The 22,803-nt window shown below is 47.3% G+C and overlaps 1 protein-coding gene across 4 annotated transcripts; it reads right to left on the bottom strand.

The window, feature by feature from the left end:
- On the bottom strand, nt 1-20,328 carry LOC139622491 (echinoderm microtubule-associated protein-like 4). Of its 4 annotated transcripts, none has more exons than XM_071479808.1 (24): nt 19,983-20,328; nt 13,607-13,792; nt 12,658-12,778; nt 11,751-11,948; nt 9,836-9,976; nt 9,610-9,635; nt 9,295-9,330; nt 8,060-8,183; nt 7,216-7,365; nt 7,055-7,124; nt 6,646-6,756; nt 6,374-6,469; nt 6,105-6,239; nt 4,954-5,089; nt 3,795-3,943; nt 3,191-3,316; nt 2,772-2,909; nt 2,618-2,685; nt 2,407-2,495; nt 2,200-2,297; nt 2,004-2,091; nt 1,601-1,699; nt 936-1,066; nt 1-559 (listed from the first exon to the last, which is right to left on the bottom strand). In XM_071479808.1, the coding sequence occupies exons 1-24, from the start codon at nt 20,005-20,007 to the stop codon at nt 104-106; spliced, it is 2,997 nt and encodes a 998-aa protein (XP_071335909.1). In that variant the 5' UTR covers nt 20,008-20,328; the 3' UTR covers nt 1-103. The 4 variants fall into 4 exon arrangements, with proteins under 4 accessions (XP_071335909.1, XP_071335911.1, XP_071335912.1 ...); XM_071479810.1 differs by having other exon boundaries at nt 2,778-2,909; nt 19,983-20,327; XM_071479811.1 differs by lacking the exon at nt 11,751-11,948.
- Between the last annotated feature and the right edge of the window lie 2,475 nt (nt 20,329-22,803).

Raw genomic sequence — 22,803 nt, 5'->3', positions numbered from 1 at the left:
GTTGTCGTTCACCTACTGAGGTTGTCCTCAGAAGGTGTGTAGCTCACCTGGTCCTCACAAAGATAGCTGTACCACAACACTCACACACACGGGGACTCTCTGTCTATGAAGGGGGGGTGAGGGGGGGCAGCCCCTCGTCACTGGGTGTGGCCGTGTCATCACTTGGCTCCAGGCTGTCCTTCAGGCTCACTGTGCTGTCTGAGGGAGGCGGAGTCGACTCTGAGCGGGGCGGGGTCAACTCTGAGGCTGGCGGGGCTAGCTCTAGTGGGGGCGGGGTTTCTGGAGAGGGTTCTTGGGTCCCATTGGCTGTTGGGGGAGGGTCTGGTTCCTGTACAGGTGTGGCTGCAGGGGGAGGGGCTGCGTTGAAGGTGGGATCTGCCCGGCGGGGGGCGGGGTTAGAGAGGAGGCCGTCGGTGAGGGACAGTGAAGCTTTCTCCACCAAACGCCACTGCATGATGCTGGTGTCCTTCCCCCCCGTCGAGATCAGGTGACTGTCGTTATGCAGGAAGCTGACATTGGTCACATGACTGCTGTGGGCGCTGTACTTATGGCTCGGAGCCTGCAGACAAACATATTGATTATTGACTGATTGATCTAAAGACACAAAGAGGCTCACATGTCATTTTGAATAATTCACCACATTTCTTTTGTTTCAGTGATTGGTTTTGATTCAGAATAATTAGATCATGAAATTCACATCATTTATAAAGAAATGTTAAAACACTAACACGACAGTTCTTTTATGAGGAACCTGCTGACGGGAATAATTCAAGTTATCATTTCTACAGCTGCAGTTTAAGATGCTTTTATTTTGAAGTTAGTGTTTGTTTTTAGGTTTGTTTAGTGTTTCTTTTCTTCTTTTCTTCACGTGCTGACATTTTGGTTACTGTAGGAATAATTACATTCAAGAATTCAATAGTGTGTGTGTGTCTCACCTTTGGCGTGGAGCACGGGTAGGCAAACAGGTGAACTTTACAGAAGTCGTCGGCCAGAGCGATCACCTTCCTGTTGTGAGATCTGATCAGAGCGTTGATGTCGGTGCCGTCTGAACCCTCCGGCCACACACCTGAGACACAACACACACAACACACACACATATAACACACACATTAATTAACTTTAATTTGGAACAAAATTAAACAAAGATCTTCTGGGAGGGAAGAGGCTCCACTCTCTACAACCAGTGTTCCCAACAGAGTGAGATGTCTTCTCTGATAAACCACCAGCTGATCTCGGGTCAGTTCTCTGGTCTCATGTTCAGGTTGTAGTTCGAGTGTTCACCTGGCAGCTGAGTCACTCAGGTCAGTGTCAGTGTTTGAATGTACTCAGGATCAGCAGCTGATCAATACTGAAGGACTCTGATCAGGATCAGAGCCAAACAACACAGAGGACAGGGCGTCCACAAACTTTTGAACATTTGGTGTTTTTATTATGTTCGAAACAATTCAAACAGTTCAAACACACACACACACACAGTAACACACACACACACACACACACAGTAACACACACACACACAGAATAACACACACACACACACACAGAATAACACACACACACACAGAGTAACACACACACACACTCTCTCAGGTGTACTGACCGAACACGTGGTATCCCAGTACACAGGTGTACGTCGCCCAGTCGATGTCTTTACACTCTGATCGGTTTCTGATCAGTTTACAACCGTTTGGAACGTCCCCTGAAAATACACAACTGTTACTACACACAGACACACATAGCGAACCACACAGTACTGCAGAACTATAGTACTACTGTAACACGGCAGTACTATTGCAGTGAAGTATCAGACTGCTACAGAAGCAGCAGTATCAGTAGTATCAGAGTACTACAGTGTCAGCAGTATCAGAGTACTACAGTAGCAGTAGTAGCAGTAGTATCAGAGTACTACAGTAGCAGTACTATCAGTAGTATCAGAGTACTACAACAGCAGTAGTAGCAGAGTACTCACAGTACTACAGTAGCAGTAGTATCAGAGTACTCACAGTAGAGGATCTCGTAGTCTCCAGAGTTGGACATGATGAAGTTGTTGTCAGGTGACCAGTCCAGGTGAGTGATGTAGCTGGAATGTCCCTGTGAAACAGGTGATGTGATGTCATGAAGATCAGACTCAAAATAAGATGACATCACACCGTGACATCAGGAAATAAAATCTGAGAAAGGAATCGAGTGGAGTCTTACTGTGCACTTCCCGTATCGGCTGTACTTGCGTCCTCTCTCTGAGACGGTGTAGAGGTAAATAAAGTTATCATGAGAACCAACAGCCAGCAGGCTTCCATCTGCGCAGAGAGAGAGAAAGAGGGGCATGCTGGGACATGTAGTTCAACTCTCTCGATGTTGTCATGGAAACAGTTTGTAAACTTTGTGATGTGAGTGTTTTTCACCCACCGACAGAGAAACGCATCACTGACAGCTGCTCGTTCCCGTCAGTGTGGATCGCCACCAGGTCTGTGGTCTCTGCATCCAGAACGTACCACCTGAGAGACACAGGGGAGCCCATTAGACCATGATGCACCTGGAGATCTACAAACTACAAACTACTCATGATGAGCTGCTCTGTGTACAGACGAGTGTAGATCTGTAAAGGATCTGTACTGACTTTCCAGAGTGCGTTCCTATGGCAACCACAGCTCCGCTGGGATGGAAGTCTGCACAGTGTCCATGTTCCTGAGGGAGAGACAGAGCTGTCAATCACCTGTCAATCATTTGTCAATCAATCAATCAATCACTTGTCTGTAAGCTGAAACCCTCACCCCCACCTCAACGGTGCGGCTCCAATGCAGACTGTGTTTCTTCGAGTTCCAGAGGCAGACCAGCCGGTCCTGAGCACACGTCAGGAACATGTCTCTGGACGGGTGAGAGGCCAAACCCCACAGCTCGTCTGTGTGACCCTGAACGCATCAGAACATAATGTTACAAAGACCTTGAACGCATCACAGGATAAATATACTAACATGGCTGGAGGAGATGTTATATTTTCTACAATTCGACCCCAAAGGAAGGGAAATAAAAAAGGGGCCTGATATGGAGCCTTGTGGGACTCCGCAGGTTCAAGGTGCAGAGGAGGAGACGCTGACACTCGGTGCTGTAGTGGACGCAGAGTGAAGTAACTCTAGTGACACAGGTGAGGCACACCTGAGCTCTCCTGCACTGACACTTTCGATGATCTCACCTGAACCTCCACTTGGAAGCCGTCATTGAAGGTTCCTATCAAGATGAAGTTACGGGACGTCCCGACCAGGAACTGCTCCCCTTTTCCCTCAGACACCGCTCTGATGGTTCCGTACTGATCCGGGACCTGCAGACACACACAGTCATGTGACCCCAGGATTTGGTCACTCCTGCAATTTTTTACTTCTATTTGGGGAATGGTCATGATCAGTTTTTCTCCCATGATGCTTTGAGAGATGTAAACAGGAAGTATAATGTTGCCATGGATTCAGTGAGCTACAACTTGAGCCTGTATTTGTTTCCATTCGGTCAAACTGTCCCAGTAACAGCAGCTGTGATCAGCTGTGATCAGCTGTGATCAGCTGTGATCAGCTGTGATCAGCTCCTGTCACTGTGAGACTGAAGGAAACTTAAAAATAGGAGGATTCTGAATGAAGTTCTGCAGCCTCTGTTTCTCTGGCTTCTAAGTGGATTTCTGGAGCTTTATTCTGGAGGGACATCAGAGATAATTATATCCTGAAGATAAAATTAGATCATGGCCTGATTGTGTGTTTGTATTTCTGTATGTGTGTGTGTGTGTGTGTGTGTGTGTGTGTGTGTCTCACCTCGATGTCTCGGTCAGCTCTCAGTTCGTGGTCCCACAGGATGATTTTTCTGTCTTTTCCTCCTCCGGTCAGCAGAGTGCCGCTCCTCATCTCACACATACAAAAAACACTGCCCTCATGACCTTTGACCTGCCGGCTGATCTGAAACGCTGCGCACACACACACACACACACACACACACACACACACACACACACACACAGGTTATTCCATCACAGCTCATCCAACAGTTATTTAGACATGTCAAATATTCACATTAATCAGGACCCAGATGACTTTATATCGTCATCACATCACAAAACAAACTGTGTTAATCACGAGAGCTGAAGTTTCCATTATTATTATTATTATTATTATTATTACATTTCCTGTGTAGAGACAGTGAGACTTCACTGTGATGCTTCATTATCACTGAGCAGCTGCTGTTCATGTGTTTTCTGTCTTTATGAAGATGGTGTGAACAAAGTTGTGTTTTTAATGTGCAGTTCCTGCAGCTGCCAGCAGGAGGCAGAACACACACACACACACACACACACACACACACAGAGTCTCCTCAGGTTTCCTCTGAAAACACTTTTCCCTCCACTTCCTGTCTGAACCTGATTCTGCTGCAGGAGCCTATTCAACACGAAGTCAGTTTACCACCCACCCACCCACCCACCCACACACACACACACACACACACACACACACACACACACATTAGACACAACAACTCTGATCCTCACTAAACGTTACCTGATCTGATTCCAGGTCAGAGAAACATTTAATGGTTGGTGTCGCTCTTTAAACCAGTTTAACAACATGACACGAAAACCATTACTGTAACTGGGCCAAGACACACACACACACACACACACACACACACACACACACACACACACACACACACACACACACACACACACACACACACACACACTCCTCCCCCGGTGTTTTTTGCCGCAGTGTTAAACTGAGCCAGAATCTACTGCATTAGTACTGAGCTTCTCCTCCGTCTCTACTCTCTCCTCTGTCTCCACTGTCTCCACTGTCTCTGCTCTACTGATCTGGTGTCCTCTGGAGGACTGCTCACTGCTCACGACTGCTAATTAACTGAAGAGTAAAAATCCAGCAGATTTCTAACTGGTCTAACTGGTTTAAACTGGTCCCTCCCCACCTCTGGGTCCCTTTCCGGTGGGTGTCTCAGCAGAGTTCCTGGTCCAGACCAGCAGGACTCCCCCAGAGTCTCCGGTCAGGATGTCTCCAGTACTCAGGAAGGCCAGACACTGGATGAACTTCGGCTTCTCGTATTTCTGAAGACACAACAAGAAAAGGGGGTTTAGACCAGAACTACAGAGTTAGACCAGTACTACAGAGTTAGACCAGAACTACAGAGTTAGACCAGTACTACAGAGTAGACCAGTACTCCATTTGAAATATTTTAAGTTGAAGCTGAGACGTTTAAACACGACATGCTGAAAACGTCATGAACTGATTTTACCTCGAATCATTTTCAGTTTTACTCCAAACGCCTGAGATGAAATATTAAAGATGATGATATAAAATATTCCTGCTGCAGCCGAGCAGTTCGGTGTTTCTGTGACATGATCTGATCTGAGGTCTGCTGGATCTCGACCATGATGAGGTTTCTACAATCAGAAGAACGTGACTGTGGTTCTGTGACTCCAAATCTGAGGGTTTGTTCCTTTGTGTTCAGCCGGGTGGAGCTTCCTGCTCGTCTGCAGATCAAATTCTGCAGAATTACATTCACTTTGCTCAGGTTTCTGCTGCACCAAACCTCATTCATCTTTTCACCGATTTAATCCTGCAGGTCAGCTTCTTTCACACAGCTGACTGATGACTTTTCCTGATTCAACTGTTTCATTTCTGTGAAAATCGACCTGACGCAGAAACATTCTGCGTTTCTTTTTCTAAAAAGTTTGATTAAAAAATGCATTTTCAGTCATTAACAATTTTCTCAGGTAAGAGATCAATAAATCAAAGTGTGATCAATCATAGTTAAAAGTGCTGATCATCTTTAATCTCCCAGAGTTCAGAAAAAACTCATCTTTCCTTCAGTGAAAACCACTGATCAGAGACCAGTTTAGTCAAGTTTGTTGTGACCTGTTAGATTTAAAGAAGAAACCCAATCCAGCAGCTGAATCAACCTCCCCGCCCAACCCCCCGGCCCCCATCCCTGCCTCCGCCCCCCGCCCCGGGCTTGAAGAGCAGGTTTTGTCATGAAGTTTATTAAATTAACTGTTTGTTGTTCAGTGTTTCATCAAAATCTTAATTAAATGAAGCTGGAAAATAAAAACGTGTTCTCACCCCAAAGATTCCCTGTTTACGAGCCAGCGAGGTCCCGGTCCAGGTCCAGAAGAAGATGTGGGACTTTCCACAGGTGACGATGGTGTTTGGGTCGGTGGGGTGGAACTCCACGGCCAGGACCACCTCATTAGTGGTCTGCAAGAAAACCACAGACCAGTTAGAGCCAATAAGAATCAGTCAAAGAATTTTTATGGAACTGAAAACTTAAAAAACGACAGTGAATCTGAGCGACACTGTAAAACACACTGAACTAAAGGAAACGTCTTCACCTTGATTTCAGCGATTTTTGACTTTTTCTGCCAATCCCACACTGTCAACATGTGATCGTTACAGTCGTCAATCACACTGAGGTGCTGACCAGAGTCCTGGGGAGGGAGGGGGAGAGAGAGAGAGGGAGAGAGAGGAGGGGGGGGGGGGTGAATTATTTTTGGTTGTGTTTTCATTCATCAGATGAGATTTTAAGCCTGAAACATTACTGATGTACAGAAGCACCGTAGTCCATACAGACGACACTTCCCATGATGCAGCTGGTGATACTCACAGCTTTGGAGAAAGCCAGAGAGCCGACGCCTCGCTCGAATGTTCCCAAACCGATGACCTGCAGAGTCGACAGACTGACGCTGTCCCAGATACGAACGTGAGGCTGCAGCGGCTGAACACAGGGACCCACGGGTTAGTTACTGTTATCATTATTATTACTGTTAAGACTCATCTGATGCACAGGCTCGTCATTACTGTTTCGACATTTCAGTGAAACTTTAGTCACATTTATTTCATGATTTTTTTATTTTTATCTCTTTAATCTCTCCTGTCTCCAGCCTTCTTCTGCGCAGTTACCATGGTTACAGGTGTTGGACTTAGCATTAAAACCGTAATAAGTTGATCTTTCACATCATTAACTGTTTTTAATCATTGATGAGAAATGTAACAGACAAACTGTTTGTCCTCACCCGTCCGTCTTTGTCCACGCCGGCGATCTGTCCTGTAGCGATCCGGATTTTATCAGGATGGATGGCCAGGCTGCCGGAGACACAAAGAGATGACATCACTCACCTGTCACCACAGACCAATGGGAGAGCAGCAGGTTATCTACGTGCGAGTGTTTTCTCACCACTTGACACAGTCGGTGTGTCCGAGGTAATGTCTCTGAGTTTGCTCTTCGTAGTTGAACAGAACCACGACGGAGGCGATGAAGTAAACGATCTCCCCGGTTGGAAGGAGGTAGATGTTCGCTCTGCAGTCTCTGCCACGGTAACCGTACCTGTCGGAGGTCAAGGAGGAACCTGGAGATCTACTGAGATCTACTGAGGGTTTGCTACAGATCTACAGCAGATTTACATCTCTACTGAGGGGGACGTTTGCTGTTCAGTCTCTCTCTAAATGAGAGACTTCAGTTTTTAATCTTCAATAACTTTCTAAAAACATGTTTCACTTTGTCATTGAGGGAAGACTGACGTCAGTTTTCCTGTGTTTTATCTGAAGTGTTGATCTCCAGAGGAAGACATATCTGTGGTTTTAAGAACCAAAAACCATCTCAGTGTAGTTGGATGGTGGGTCCAGGTGGGCAGGCCTGGGACATGGCTGGGGGCGGTGACTGCTTTGTTGTGACATCACAAAGTTCCAGAAGTCCTGACGGCTGGTTTTAAGGCTCAGTTTCTGAATACAGGCTGTGTGCATTTCTCTGTGGACTGAGGCTTTGATACTTTCACAGTATTAATATAGAACCTAGACCTGCTTTAGAATCACAAACACATGGACATCTACCTTTAGACTGGATGGAGCTTTGATTTCCACTGCTGATGAAGCCGTCTTCATTTCTAATAAATCTGAAGCGGTTGCTTCAGCAGATGATACAACTTATTATTTAAATCATTATCATTATTACTACAGTGACTGTTGGAGGTAACTGTGTCCCATCTGACAACCCCCCCCCCCCCATGCAGAGTGAAGGATACACCCATTCCAGCTTGAGTCTCTCTGGAGGAAGTTCTGTCCGAACATCGTCGTAGTTCTCCACATCTGAAGGGATGAACATGGTGATCGGTCGACCACGCATGAACATCTTAATGAGATTCCCCTCTGAAACAGCAGAGACACAGAGAGGGACGTGTTGGAGACATGCTGCTGCTGCTTCGTCCAGGAAGTCCTTCTCCATTTGTTTTGAGTCTCGTGGTTTTGTCACGAAATACAAACACTGGATTGAATTTGGTCACAGATAATCAATAAGAGGCTGATCAGGATCAGAACATCCCAGCCTTTTACTGTTGTCTGTTACAGGTGAACTGTGGTGGTTCCATCCAATCAGATTAAAGAAACCTGTTAGAACAGGTAACATTAAAGGTCCCAGTCTGTCTGCAGATCATCTCACACAGGCTGAGACCTGCTGATTCAATGAAGCGCGACAGACAGGTGAGGGACAGCTGAGAGACAGATGAGGGACAGCTGAGAGACAGGTGAGGGACAGCTGAGAGACAGGTGAGAGACAGCTGAGAGACAGGTGAGGGACAGCTGAGAGACAGGTGAGGGACAACTGAGAGACAGGTGAGAGACAGCTGAGAGACAGGTGAGGGACAGCTGAGAGACAGGTGAGGGACAGCTGAGAGACAGGTGAGAAACAGCTGAGAGAGACAGGTGAAGGACAGCTGAGAGAGACAGGTGAGGGACAGCTGAGAGAGACAGGTGAGGGACAGCTGAGAGACAGATGAGGGACAGGTGAGGAGGTTTTGATGCCATGCAGGTGAAGCAGGTGCTGTGTTGCAGTTTACCTCCACAGATTCACTACTGAATTTATTTGAACTTAAATGAGCTGTCAATCAACATGGGAGTGACATCAGTGTCCAATCATGTCACCGACATTGAGGTGGTGGGCGGAGTTTCTGTTTCTATGACTAATTGTTCCTTTAATATTCGGTCTCAGGTTACTAAAATCACCTGTTCAACCTTATATGGAGGTAAACTATGTCAAGGGGCGGAGACACAGACAGGTGTGACATCACCTGGACAGTCTGAAGGAGAGAGAGAGCAGGAGGGTGAGCAGGGCTGACAATATAAAGCAGAGGGAGGGAGGGAGAGAGAGAGGTGATTGGTTTAGAGCAGAAACAGGAAGCGCTCATTCAGCTGCTGTTAGCATGTTAGCCTGTTAGCTTGTTGTTAGCCCGCTAGCTCGCTCTGACGACTCATCAGGACTTACCAGCTTGGCTGTTTTTCTCTCGGGTCGACATTTTGGCTGGTTTGGGACAAAGACATCATCACTCAACAACACAACATCAACAAAAACAACACAAACATCAACACAAACAATAACAACAACAACAAACAACAACTCCAAACACTGGATCTGAGACTCAGGACGGACAAACTCTAAAAACTTGAGGAATGAATGAAGGTAAATGTTTGAAATGTCTCAGAGGCAGTGCTGCTGTTGTTGGTGGCAGCTGTGGCTTCCTATTGGCTGTTACACGTGATGATGATGATTATGGTCCTGTTATGATGAAGATGTGTTTACCTTGACTGACCACTGGGTCTTTGTGCCTGAAAAAGACAGAAGAAGAAAACAAACATCTCAGTGTGCGTTTGTGTTTCAGGATAAAACTTCAGCTGAATTTTTACTCATTATTCTGATGTCATATTTAAGCTTTTATTTTGGTCAGTCAGGCTGAACACCTCAGTAACACTCACGTTAACTCACCACGAGCAGCGTCATGTGTGTTACTGTGTGTGTGTGTTCGTACCTCTCAGCGTTCTTGACCACCTTGGCCAACAGTTTGGAGGTGGACGCAGCTTTCACCAGTTTGTTCCTGTTCTCCTCTGAACTCTCCCAGGTGCTGCTCTGAGAACGCTCCATACCTGAGGACCGCTTCACACTGGGTCCCCTGCACACACATAAACAGAATACACACACACACACACACACACACACACACACACACACACACACACACACACACACACACACACACACACACACAGATGTGCACACCGGGAGACAAACAGTCAGTAACACAGTAGTGCTGTAGCAGGATGATGATGATGATGATGATGATGATGATGATGATGATGCACGACTAATAAACAGAGAATCTGTTCAGTGTCAAAGCTCCAGATGACGACTGTCTTTCACTTGTTTGATGTGAAGCTTTCACAGAATCATATTCCACATTTTATTGCTTTGCATGTTTTCAGTTATTTGATTCTGAGTTGTTTTAATTTGAATAATGTCGTGTGTGTGTGTGTGTGTGTGTGTGTGTGTGTGTGTGTGTGAGAGAGAGACCACTGTCACCAGGAAACTCTCACCATCATGAAGGATACTGTCAGGAAGGATGGGTGTGGTCTGAGTACTCATGTAAAAAGGGAAGTAATAACTACCAAGTATTCATGTAGTAATGTGGTATTAATCCATGTAATAATATAGTAATAATTACTGAGTATACATGTAATGATGTAGTAATAACTCATGTGATTATGTAGTAATAATCCATGTAATAATGTAGTAATGACGACTCAGTACTAGTGTAATAAGGTAGTAATAACTACCAAGTACTCATGTGGTATTGTAGTACTAATTTATGGAATAATGTTGTAATAACTTGTGTCATTATGTCGTAATAACGATGGAATACATATGTAATCGTGTAATAATAATTCCATGCAATAATGTAGTAATAACTACTGAGGACTGGTGGGTGGGAGTGGGCGGGGCAGCTGGTGTGACATCACTGTAACCTGGTCTGTGTCCAACAGAAACAGGTGAGTTCAGGTTTCACTGATTAAACTTCAGTCGTCATTTGTCACTGAACTGATTCAGTCTGTTTTCTCAGCAGGAAGAAGTTAAACACACGACCCAGGAGGAGGTTAGTGAGCTGGGATACAGAAAAAGCCCAGACTGCAGGAGGCCTGCTGGAGGAGCAGGAGGAGCAGGTCCTCAGGTAAAGCTTGGAGGAGACAGGCTAGTAGCTTTGACAAAACACACACAGTCCTGCCTGAGCTTTCTACCAGCAAAGAGGAAATGGGAGTCAGGAGGATCCAGGACTCCAGGAAGCTCCAGGAGATCTCAAGAGATTTCAGGATCTCCAGGAGGTCTCATGAGGCTCCTGAATCTCCTGGATCCTCAAGATCTCACCAAAATTCCTGAAGGTTCAAGAATTTTCAGGAGGGCTAAGAAAAGTCCAGTTAGAACAGAGGAGGAGGAGGAGGAGGAGTTAGGCCAGAGGAGGTCTGCAAGAAGAGGAGGTCCTCTGGTGAAGCTGGGAGGAGAACAGGTTAGTGGTTTAGATAAAACCAGCCTGAGCTTTCTAACAACAAAGCAAAACAAGGAGCCAGGAGACTCCAGGGTCTCCAGGAGACCTCGGAGGACTTGAGGATCCCCGGGAGACCTCGGAGGACTCCAGGAGGTCACTGAGACCTGCTCCTGAGGAGCCACAGTCCTGCTTGTTTTCTGTCTCTCCTCTGTTCTTCCTACACCTGATTAACTGGATCAGGTGCATTTAGCCAATCAGGAGCACCCGTACCTGTTGGTCAGGTAACTCAGGTGTAGGTGGTGCAGGGGAGGACTGTGGTTCCCGGGGGCGGGGTTAGTAACCATTGACAGAATGATGTCAGAGCAGCATCAGCAGGAAGTGAGGTCAGATGCAGCTGTGGAAGTGGAACCTTTTTGAAGGGGTGGGGCCTTTACTGCTGTCTGCGGACTGGGCCGGTCTCTGTGGCTGGGGTGTCTGAGGGGTCTGGGGAGGGTGGGGGGAGGAGGGAGAGGGGGACGAGCCCTTTGGGTGAGGTGGTTCCTCACGCTCCTGGATCTCCTCCATCTGAGAGCGCTGGCTGCTGACCTCCTTTTTCCTGTCTGCTCCACTGTGGACAAAACCAGGACCGTGAGAGACTACAACCTACTGACTCTACTGATTCTAGTCTTTCTACTGCTTTTTGGTTCTACTGGTTCTACTCTACATCTACTGAGTCTACTGTGTTTACTGCAATGATTCAAACCACCAAAATCCATCTGAGACCGTCGGCTGCTGACATCCTTCTACCTGTGGACGAAACCAGGACTGTGAGAGATCAGAAATTTCACTGTTGCTCTGATTCTGCTGTACCTCTGCTGCTTCTCTTGTGTTTCTACTGTGTTCTACTCAATCATCCCAGTGATTGAGCACCAACTGGTAGAGCTGCTTATTTCCTCAAACATAATTCACCTCAGGCTGCTGACTAACTCTACGCTGGCCTCTACTGTCCTTCACTGAAGGTGAAGCCTGGTGTCGACCAGACAGGTGACGGCACTGGACACATGTTCTCAAACAAACTGAGTCTAAATAAATCAATAAAATTAGCAGATATTGATCAGATTGATCAGATTTGGTCTGGTCTGCTGAAGACAATCAGCTGTGAAGTAAAATCAGTGACAGTTCAGCGCATAGTGGGAGCAGACATACAGATTTAAATACACAAGAATTCAAGACAGCAACATGACAACTGTAACAAACCTAAAAATGACCCATGAAAACCTAAAAAAGAATGTTTGTCCATCTATCAACAAAAGTTAGCACCTTTTGAGTGTTCTTACCTCTTGGCGGCGGACGACAGCGTCTCCTTCCTGGTGACGGATGTGGAGTCTCTCTTTCGTCCAGATGTTCCCCCGTTAGCAATACAGGACATGGAGTAGGCTTCACGCAGTGCAGCCCCTCCTGTTGGGGGAGGCACACTGCTGTTAACCCCTGATTCTGATTATTATCTCTGTCTTGACAGCATCTAACTGCATGAAATTTTGTGAGATCCATTTGTGAATGGCAGTTTAGCAGAGTGGCAGTGTTCAGGATGAACATGATGATAAATGTGAGTGTCGTCTGCATAAAAGTGTCTATGTATAAAGTGGCCAGGAGGATTCCCCCCACAGTGAACACCTGTAGCTGCTGACACCAACACAAAAACACCAGTCTTGTAGGTAGGACATAAACCATTGTAGAGCAGTGCCACTGATGCCACCTAAGCTCCAAGACAGCGGTACTGAATGTTCCACTTAAGGCCAGTATCAGCTGTCAGCAGCACGTCATTTAAAACCTGAAGACCAGTTTCAGAACAGTGTTTTTTCTAGATACAGAAATAGTCTTTTCTAAAACCTTAGCTGCAGTGGTAGGAAGGACAGGAAGGCAGCTCCAGATCAGTGCTGGAGAATTTCTCACTTTCTGTGTATATGTAACGTCCGGTCCGTCCTGAAGAAGCAGCTCTGCTCAGAGGGCGTGTTCTAACCTCTTGTATTGTACATGCAATGTTCACTGAAGCTCTTGTCAAGCAACCATCACCACCACCCACTCCCAGTAAGAAACCATGTCCAGCAGCAGAGAAAACTTACAAACAGCTCCTTTAAAGCCTGACTTCAGACCAGCAGATATGGTCAGGGGTCAGTAACTGGGAGACTCCCTCAGTCATCAGTCTGATGCTGCAGAACGTCTGAGTCAGGCAGCGTCACCTTTTGTCAGACACAACACACACCGAGAACATTTTAAAAACATTACCTTTTCCTCCTTGCTGTTTTTTGGTCGTGGAGGCTGCAGAGTCTTCAGAGGCAGCGAGACGCCGAAGGACGTCGGCAAGAGCAGCTTTCATGACGGTCAACTCATCCTCCTGCTGCTGGACACGAAGCTCCAGAGCAGAGAGACGATCGTTGACATCTGAGACACTGGCTCCAGACATACTGTCATCTACAGTCAGACAGAGACACCGGAGGTGAACGTACTGTTGAAACCCAATCATTCCACCTTAACTTTACATGCAACTTGAAGTTAAGGTGGACTCCTGGTTGTGTTCAAACATCTGCAGCATCTGCTCAGATCAAATGAAACCAGATACACTAGATATACTAGTACTTTCAAAATAAAATCATCATTCCAGTCATTAAAATTAAAATGCATGTTAATGTGTGTTTACATGTTTACACTGTGTGTAAAGTAGAGATTAGTGGGGGGGGGGGGGGGGGGGGGGGGGGCGAAGGGGGGCAGGATTCAGGTGTCTGCATGCATGTACGCAGGCAGGAGTTGGGGGAGTTACACACTGGTGTATGTGTCATATTTCACAGCTGTCTCCCACATTCCTCAGCTCTCAGTGCCGCCCCTTTACAACACACACACACACACACAGAATCTCCTCCATGTTTTTAAGTGTGTGTCGTCAGCCTCATTCTGGGTTTCAGGCAGAACACAGGGAGACCTGAAGCTTCATGGATGAAACAGTTGAACAGGAACAATAAACGACCTGTTTTTTAACTGAGTGTATGTCACCTGTGCTGCGTTGAAGCCGGATCAATAAAAACATTCACACGTTAAAATAAATGAAGTATCAGTTCTGTTGTCATGGTTACATCCAGCCAACTGATGTCCAATCAGAGAATGTGATTTATCATTGATTGGCGTGTGAGGAGAGAACATGACAGAATTATGTTTACTATGAGGAGGAGGCAGAAAGGAGAGTATTGATCACTGAGCTGATCAATCAGCTACTGATCCACAATATCCAGTATTTTGATTTGTCGTGTTTGTGTGAAGCAGAGCTCACACTGACAGGGTGAGGGGGTGTTCGTTCATCACTTCCTGTTTCCTCAGATTTAAATTCTTCTTTTTCACTTTTTAAAGATTGTTTTGTGTCAGTGATGCAGCAGCAGAGAAAAACTAAAGGTTCAGACAAGCAGACACTGCATGTGTCTGCATGTCTGCTTTACACACACACACACACACACACAGATAGTGGGCTCTGTAATTCAGTTCAGCTGACTCCAACAACAACAGGGAGGGAAGTCCACATTTTTCACTCAAACACACACGTTTGTCTTTCTGTACTTGTGAGGACCCTCGTTGTCACGGTGCGTTTCCAGGCCTCTAACCCTGATCCCAACCTGAACCTTCACACAGGACTCCGAAGTCCTGAGGCTGACCAGACTGTCCTCGAGGAGCTGGACTGTCCTCACTGGTTTAAAACTGAACCTGGTCCTCACAAAGATAGACATACAAGCCTCACACTGCTTCTGGTCCAGGAAACAATCCAACACATTCTTCATTCTTCCTGTGTGTGTGTGTGTGTGTGTGTGTGTGTGTGTGTGTGTGTGTGTGTGTGTGTGTGTGTGTTTGTCTGTAGGTTAGTGTGTCAGCAGTCTGTCTACTCGTCCATCTGGAAACTCTGAGTCCAGTTATTCTCCAGCAGAACCAGTTTGCAGGATGTGTTGTCGACCTCGTCTCGACTCCGGAGCGTTTTTACCTGATCTCCCACCAGTTTAAATATGGACACGACAACTGAAGACAACTTAGGCTTCATCCACTACGACATCTTTTGGTTTTAAATGCATCTCTTCTGCTACATTTACTCCTTGTGTCCACATTACTCTTTTAGAAACGCTGACATTTTATCTGAAGTGTTGATCTCCATCAGAAGATATATTTGTGGTTTAAGAACCAAAAACCATCTCAGTGTAGTTTTACATCTCCTCTCTCAAGCTTCTCTCTGGAGCTCTAGTAACAACAGGCCAGTCAGCCAATCAGAGGAGAGGATCCGTAGCCTCAGAGTCAACCTCAGTAGTTCACATGAAAAGTAAAGAGCTGAGAGAGAAGTTCAACCCCCTTCCCATTTCCACACAGCTGACCAATCAGTGAGGGAGGCTGCTGTGATGTCAGAGTCGGGCTCGACATCACATCTCGTTGACCTCCTCCTTCAGGTGAGGCAGAAGCTCTGACGGGTCGACCTGACTCTGATGATAACGTTAGTCTGTAAATCTGATCCCAGTTCAGACCAGACTCTGCTGCTCCACAGCCGCAGGTTCAGTTCTGTCTGCGAGGATGTGAAGAGTTAACTGTGTGGTTCCTGTAACCTGAGTCAGGACTCTCAGTTCCCTGGAAATACAAGTAAACACCTGTGTGTTGTTGGTGTTGAGCGTTTTCCTTCCAACCTGTCAGTCTGCAGAGACGTCTCTGCTGCACCAAATGATTCACCTTAGAATCAGTTTGGATTCATGTTAAAGAAAACAGCCAGACTGCAGGGTCTTTATCAGCTTCACCGGACAGGAGGTCAACACCAGGACACGCCCTCTGAGCAGCTACTCATCAGGGCAGACTGGACAGGACTGACTCGGTATCGGAAAGTGTCAAAACCGGGGCTAGCTGCTTAGCATGCTAACTTTAGTATAAAAAAATAAGCGATGGCGTAAATGAATGAAGTTTGATGCTGAACTCACAACATTTCTTATAGACGGGTAAATAAACAGCTGTTAATGCTAACGTAGCAACAGTAAAAACTTGCATATAGCTCCTTTAAAGGTTTCTGAGAACAAAGACTGAACCAACAAACTGATCCACTGGTCGACTCTTATCAGCCTCAAACATGAAAACCCATCACAGAAGAACCAGCACCAGGATTTCTTTAGCAAGTCCAGGTTCAGACCTGAGACAACATCAAAACCCAGACCAGATCCTAAACGTAGACCTGGTTCCCACCTGTGGATTTGTCTGTTCATGAAACAACATGAACCTCATCAGTCTTGGACTCACGAGACCATTCATCCAACACAACATGAATGTTTGTCCTCCACAGAGTCAGGTCTTTAACCCACATCCTGCCTCCAGTCCTGCTGTCTGAGAGCGAAGACCACAACAGGACCGGTCAAGACCAAAGACTGGGACACAGACGGACCAGGACAGACTTTGTGTCCATGCTAACGGTCCCACGTAGTGTCCCTTTAATAAATCACAATCAACTTGAACAATTAACCATAAATGGTCAAATCCCTTCTCCAACAAACAGCACAACACCTGAGATGAAACAGTGAACAGACGTGGAGGTGGACGCCATCGACGCTCAGAGGGGAGCGACCAGTGCTGAAGACACGGAAGCTCCTCCTGGTGTCCACTGAGCATCTATGGACACGTACGCAGCTGATGGAGATGCGGGTGATGTCAGGTGAGGTGGTGAAGGCAGAGTGTGGCGGCCGCCGCAGAGTCTCTACCTGATCACAGTCGTGTTCGCGGAAGTGATTTCACACACAGACACGAGGTGCACTCGTTTTCCCGCCAAGTTTCTGTTTATAAAACCAAACTTTTGGAGGCAGCGAACACCTCTTTACTCTAACTGTACAGAGTCTGGAGAGAAGACAATTCCAGAACAAACCCACACACCTGACGCGAGACTGAGACCTGGTCTGAACCTGGGACTCCTCATGAGTCACAGCTGAAACCTCAGGGAAGCTCGGCGTGGCGTCTCAACTGTTCTTCAAGGCACCGGAACAAAAACACAAAACAAACGCTGACACCAGCACAAGAGTCGAGCACAATATACAACTCAGATCCTCTCTTCTGATTGGCTCCGATCCTCTCCTCTGATTGGCTGACTGACCTGTTGTTACCAGAGCTCCAGAGAGAAGCCTGAGAGAGGAGATGTAAAACTACACTGAGATGGTTTTGGTTCTTAAACCACAAATATATCTTCTGATGGAGATCAACACTTCAGATAAAACACAGAAGAAGAGTAAAACATGGAGCTTTAAGGTCCACAGTTCAGGGTTGGTTTACATGTTATTCAAATATTGTTTTTTGCCTTAAATAATAAATAATAATAAATTCATCCATTAATTATGACCATGTTTGAGTTGAACCCCTGAAACGTGAAATGTTCAGTTAGAGACTTGAGGGAATATTAACCTTTTATTTAAGAACTAAATCATTCATGTAGAAAAGTTCTTCATATTTTCTCAGACATTAATTTATCTTGAATCTGTGTGAAGATGAGAAATATCTGAATTCATGGGGAAAACATTTGATGCTCGTTATGAACCTTTAACATCCACCTTATTTATTCATTACAGTCTTTTCACATTAAGATGTTTTCATTGGTTTAGATTTTCAGATTAAAGGTTGAAGTCATGGGTTCTGGTGACCAAACAGATAAATGAAGGTGAAATGAGGTCATTTAAAACGTGCTTCATATTGAACACAGTGACATGTACCTGCTGCAGGTGGTCACGTGACCTTCGACCTGTTTGGTTTATTATGGTCTGTCGTCTTGTTAACGTTTTTAGATCTAATTTTGAAGTTTGGTTGGTTTGGTCATTTTTATTTCTTGTGCATGATGAAATGTTTTACTTTGATTCTGTGCTGCTCAGTTTCCTGTGACCTGCACTCACCTGTGTGAAAGGTGACGTACTAATAAAGTTTGATGGATTCAGATGAGCTGACACATCCCGATCACTTTTCATTTGACTGAAAGTGTTTTTATGAAATTCAGTCATTTCAGCTGCTGGTTTCTTTGTTCTCCAGTTTGATTTCATTCAGTTTCACTGTGACATCTGTTTATATCCTGCAGCCTACATCCTGAAACACACACACACACACACACACACACACACACACACTGACACACACACATACACACACTGACACACACACACTGACACACACACATACACACACTGACACACACACACTGACACACACACACTCACACACACACACACACACACACACTGACACACACACACACACACACTGACACACACACACTCACACACACACACACACACACACACTGACACACACACATACACACACTGACACACACACACACACACACATCCTGAATCACACACACACACACACATACACACACTGACACACACACTCACACACACACACACACATCCTGAAACACACACACACACACACACACTGACACACACACACACACACACACACACACACACACATACACACACTGACACACACACACACACACACACACACACATCCTGAAACACACACACACACACACACACTGACACACACACATACACACACTGACACACACACTCACACACACACACACATCCTGAAACACACACACACACACACACACACACTGACACACACACACACACACATACACACACACATACACACACTGACACACACACACACACTGACACACACACACACACACACACACACACACACTGACACACACACACACACACACACACACACACACTGACACACACACACACACACACACACACACACACACACACAGAGACACACACACACACACATACACAGAGACACACACACACACACACACACACACACACACACACACAGAGACACACACACACAGGTGTGAACAGACTGGATGAATAAATAAATCATTTCCTGACTCTTTGTTCTGCAGATCAGAGTCCACACATTATAACACACACACACACACACACACACACAGAATAACACACACACACACACACACACACACACACACACACACACACATTATAACACACACACACACACACACACACAGAATAACACACACACACACACACACACACACACACACACACACACACATTATAACACACACACACACACACACACACACAGACAGACACACACACACACACACACACATTATAATACACACAGACACACACACACATTATAACACACACACACACACACACATTATAACACACACACACACACACACACACACACACACACACACACACACACATTACAACACACACAGACACACACACACACACCTGGTCTCCAAGCTGTGGTTTGGGGACCTGCAGAGTCTCAGAGACAATGAAACAGTTACAGATGTTTTTCAGTCTGGTCCCTCACAAGTCCAGGTCTTATATATTTTGGGGGGGGGGCGGGGGTCCAGGACTCTGCAGACTCTACTTCAGGGGGAGCGCTTGCTTCAGTGTCCCCGCAGCGCCGGAGGGGCGGTGCAGACTCTCTGATAAATACAGCAGTGACACGTGTAAAGCCGCCACAGGCGCGTGCGGCTCCCACCGTCCGCCGCTGCACGCGCAGGTGACCAGGTGATGTCGAGGGCGCGAGCGGCGGGGGCACTCACCTAAGCTGCCGGTGAATCCGTCCATTTTCCGGGAGAAAAGCGGGAGTCCGGGCCGGAGGCCTGCGGGAGGCTGAGCGCACACTGCGGGCCTCCGTCCGGGTTTTTCCACCGCGCCGGGGGGAGGAGGAAGCGAGCCGAGCCGAGCCGAGCCGGGTCTGTCCCCGCTGCGCTCCGCCGGGGCCGTCCGTCCGTGAGGCCGAAGATCCGCTGCTTTCCTGCGGGCTGGAAGAAGAAGCCGCTCCCCGGAGGATCCGACAGCCGAGAGGGAGGCGAGAGAATCCGCGGAGCCGCAGACACGACGGACCGACGCTGCTGCGCTTCCGACTCCGCCTGCTCTGGCAGGGCGCGCTTCCCCTGGAGGGGGGGGCCAGTACAGAGGGGAGGAGAGAGGAGGGGGGGGGAGGGGGGAGAGAGAGAGGGGGGGGGGCAGTACAGAGAGGAGGAGAGGGGGGGGGGAGAGAGAGAGGGGGGGGGCAGTACAGAGAGGAGGAGGGGGGGGGAGGGGGGGCAGTACAGAGAGGAGGGGGGGAGGGGGGGGCAGTACAGAGAGGAGGAGGGGGGGGGGAGGGGGGGCAGTACAGAGAGGAGGGGGGGAGGGGGGGGGGCAGTACAGAGAGGAGGAGGGGGGGGGAGAGAGAGAGGGGGGGGGCAGTACAGAGAGGAGGAGGGGGGGGGAGAGAGGAGGGGGGGGAGAGCGGAGGAGGGGGGGGGAGAGAGGAGGGGGGGAGGGGAGGAGAGAGGGGGGGGCAGTTCAGAGAGGAGGAGAGGGGGGGGAGAGAGGAGGGGGGGAGTACAGAGAGGAGGAGAGAGGGGGGGGGGGCAGTACAGAGAGGAGGAGAGGGGGGGGAGAGAGAGAGAGGGGGGGGCAGTACAGAGAGGAGGAGGGGGGGGGGGAGAGAGAGGAGGGGGGGGCCAGTACAGAGAGGAGGAGAGAGGAGGGGGGGGAGAGAGGAGGAGGGGGGGAGGAGAGAGCGGAGGAGGGGGGGGGGGGAGAGGAGGGGGGGAGGGGAGGAGAGAGGGGGGGGCAGTACAGAGGGGAGGAGAGAGGGGGGGGAGAGAGGGGAGGAGAGAGGAGGGGGGGAGTACAGAGGGGAGGAGAGAGGAGGGGGGGTACAGAGAGGAGGAGAGGGGGGGGGAGAGGAGGGGGGGGGTACAGAGAGGAGGAGAGAGGAAGGGGGGGTACAGAGAGGAGGAGAGGGGGGGGAGAGAGGAGGGGGGAGTACAGAGAGGAGGAGAGGGGGGGAGAGAGAGGAGGAGAGAGGAGGGGGGGCAGTACAGAGAGGAGGAGAGAGGAGGAGGGAGAGGAGGAGAGAGGAGGGGGGGGGAGGAGAGAGGAGGGGGGGCAGTACAGAGAGGAGGAGAGAGGAGGAGGGAGAGGAGGAGAGAGGAGGGGGGGGGAGGAGAGAGGAGGGGGGGGGCAGTACAGAGAGGAGGAGAGAGGAGGAGAGGGGGGGGTCAGGTTTCAAGGAGCTGCTGCACTGCGAAGTGTTTCTGTATCTAAAGGTTCAGAGGCAGCGCCGCCCTGTGGACACACACACACACACACATGCACACACACACACACACACATGCACACACACACACATGCGCACACACACACACACACGCACACACACATGCACACACACACACATGCACACACACACACACACACACACACACACACACACACACACAGGAAGTGATTGAGTAACATGTTATTAAGAAAGACTGAGCAGATAACTGTGTTGACAGCCAATCACATTTGTTGTATTATGGATAGATTTCCACTGATCTATAATCAGATGTGTTGATTGGTCTTTGGTAAAATGAAAGATAAGCTGAGTCAACACCTCAGATGTTGATAATCAGCTGATTTCATCTCAAACATGTGGAGCTGCTGTGATCGTCTGACAGGAACATTCGTGAATACATGATTCAGAATCAGAGCTTTTCAATAAAAACCTTTAGAACCTGTCACATGTTCATTTACCTGCCTCGGATCAATAAAGTGTATCTTTACTTAAAGCTCCACAGTCTAAAGGTAGACGTCCATGTGTTTGTGATTATAAAGCAGGTCTAGGTTCTATATTAATACTGTGAAAGTATCAAAGCCTCAGTCCACAGAGAAATGCACACAGCCTGTATTCAGACACTGAGCCTTAAAACCAGCCGTCAGGACTTCTGGAACTTTGTGATGTCACAACAAAACAGTCAGCACCCTCAGCCACGCCCCAAGCCCCGCCCACCTGGACCCACCATCCAACCTTGCAGGATTTGTTTTCTCTGAGTGTTTACCTGAAATTGGCTCAGATCCTCTCTTCTGATTGGCTGACTGACCTGAGAGAAGCCTGAGAGAGGAGATGTAAAACTACACTGAGATGGTTTTTGGTTCTTAAAACCACAGATATATCTTCTGATGGAGATCAACACTTCAGATAAAACACAGAGGAAGAGTAAAACATGGAGCTTTAATTGATTCATCAGATTGTAAAGACTAATCAATAAATCAGACCAAACTGAGTGTGATCACATTTCATTCATCTAATTCATTCTTTACTTTTCTTCTTGTCATGAATAAAATCACATTTCACTTCAGTATTTTGTTCTTTGTCGTATGATCCTGTCACTTCTTCACTTTGTGACGTCAATATGTTAAAAACTGAAACACTCAGTGATCAATAAGTGTCCTGATCAATACAGACACCTTTTAAATAAATGTTTCTTCTGTACTCATTACTCTCATTTGAACTTCTTTTGAATTATAAAATAAAGTCGAAACTGTTAAACTTTAATCAGTTTTCAAGCTCTTTGATAAATGAACAAAGTTCAAACAACAAAC

Source organism: Trachinotus anak, unplaced genomic scaffold, assembly GCF_046630095.1.
Source record: "Trachinotus anak isolate AG129_WGS33_773 ecotype Australia unplaced genomic scaffold, CSIRO_AGI_Tana_v1 ptg000007l, whole genome shotgun sequence".
Taxonomy (NCBI): domain Eukaryota; kingdom Metazoa; phylum Chordata; class Actinopteri; order Carangiformes; family Carangidae; genus Trachinotus; species Trachinotus anak.
Note: the sequence above shows the minus strand (reverse complement) of the source record. Positions and strands in the feature narration are given on the sequence as shown.

Excerpts from the sequence above, each read along its gene's own strand:
- LOC139622491 (XM_071479808.1), bottom strand. The coding sequence starts at position 20,007 with ATGGACGGATTCACCGGCAGCTTAG. Across the intron at positions 9,977-11,750 it reads GGCCCCACCCCTTCAAAAAG|GGGACCCAGTGTGAAGCGGT; the intron begins GTTCCACTTCCA and ends ATGTGTGTGCAG. Across the intron at positions 3,317-3,794 it reads GAGCTGACCGAGACATCGAG|GTCCCGGATCAGTACGGAAC; the intron begins GTGAGACACACA and ends GTGTGTCTGCAG.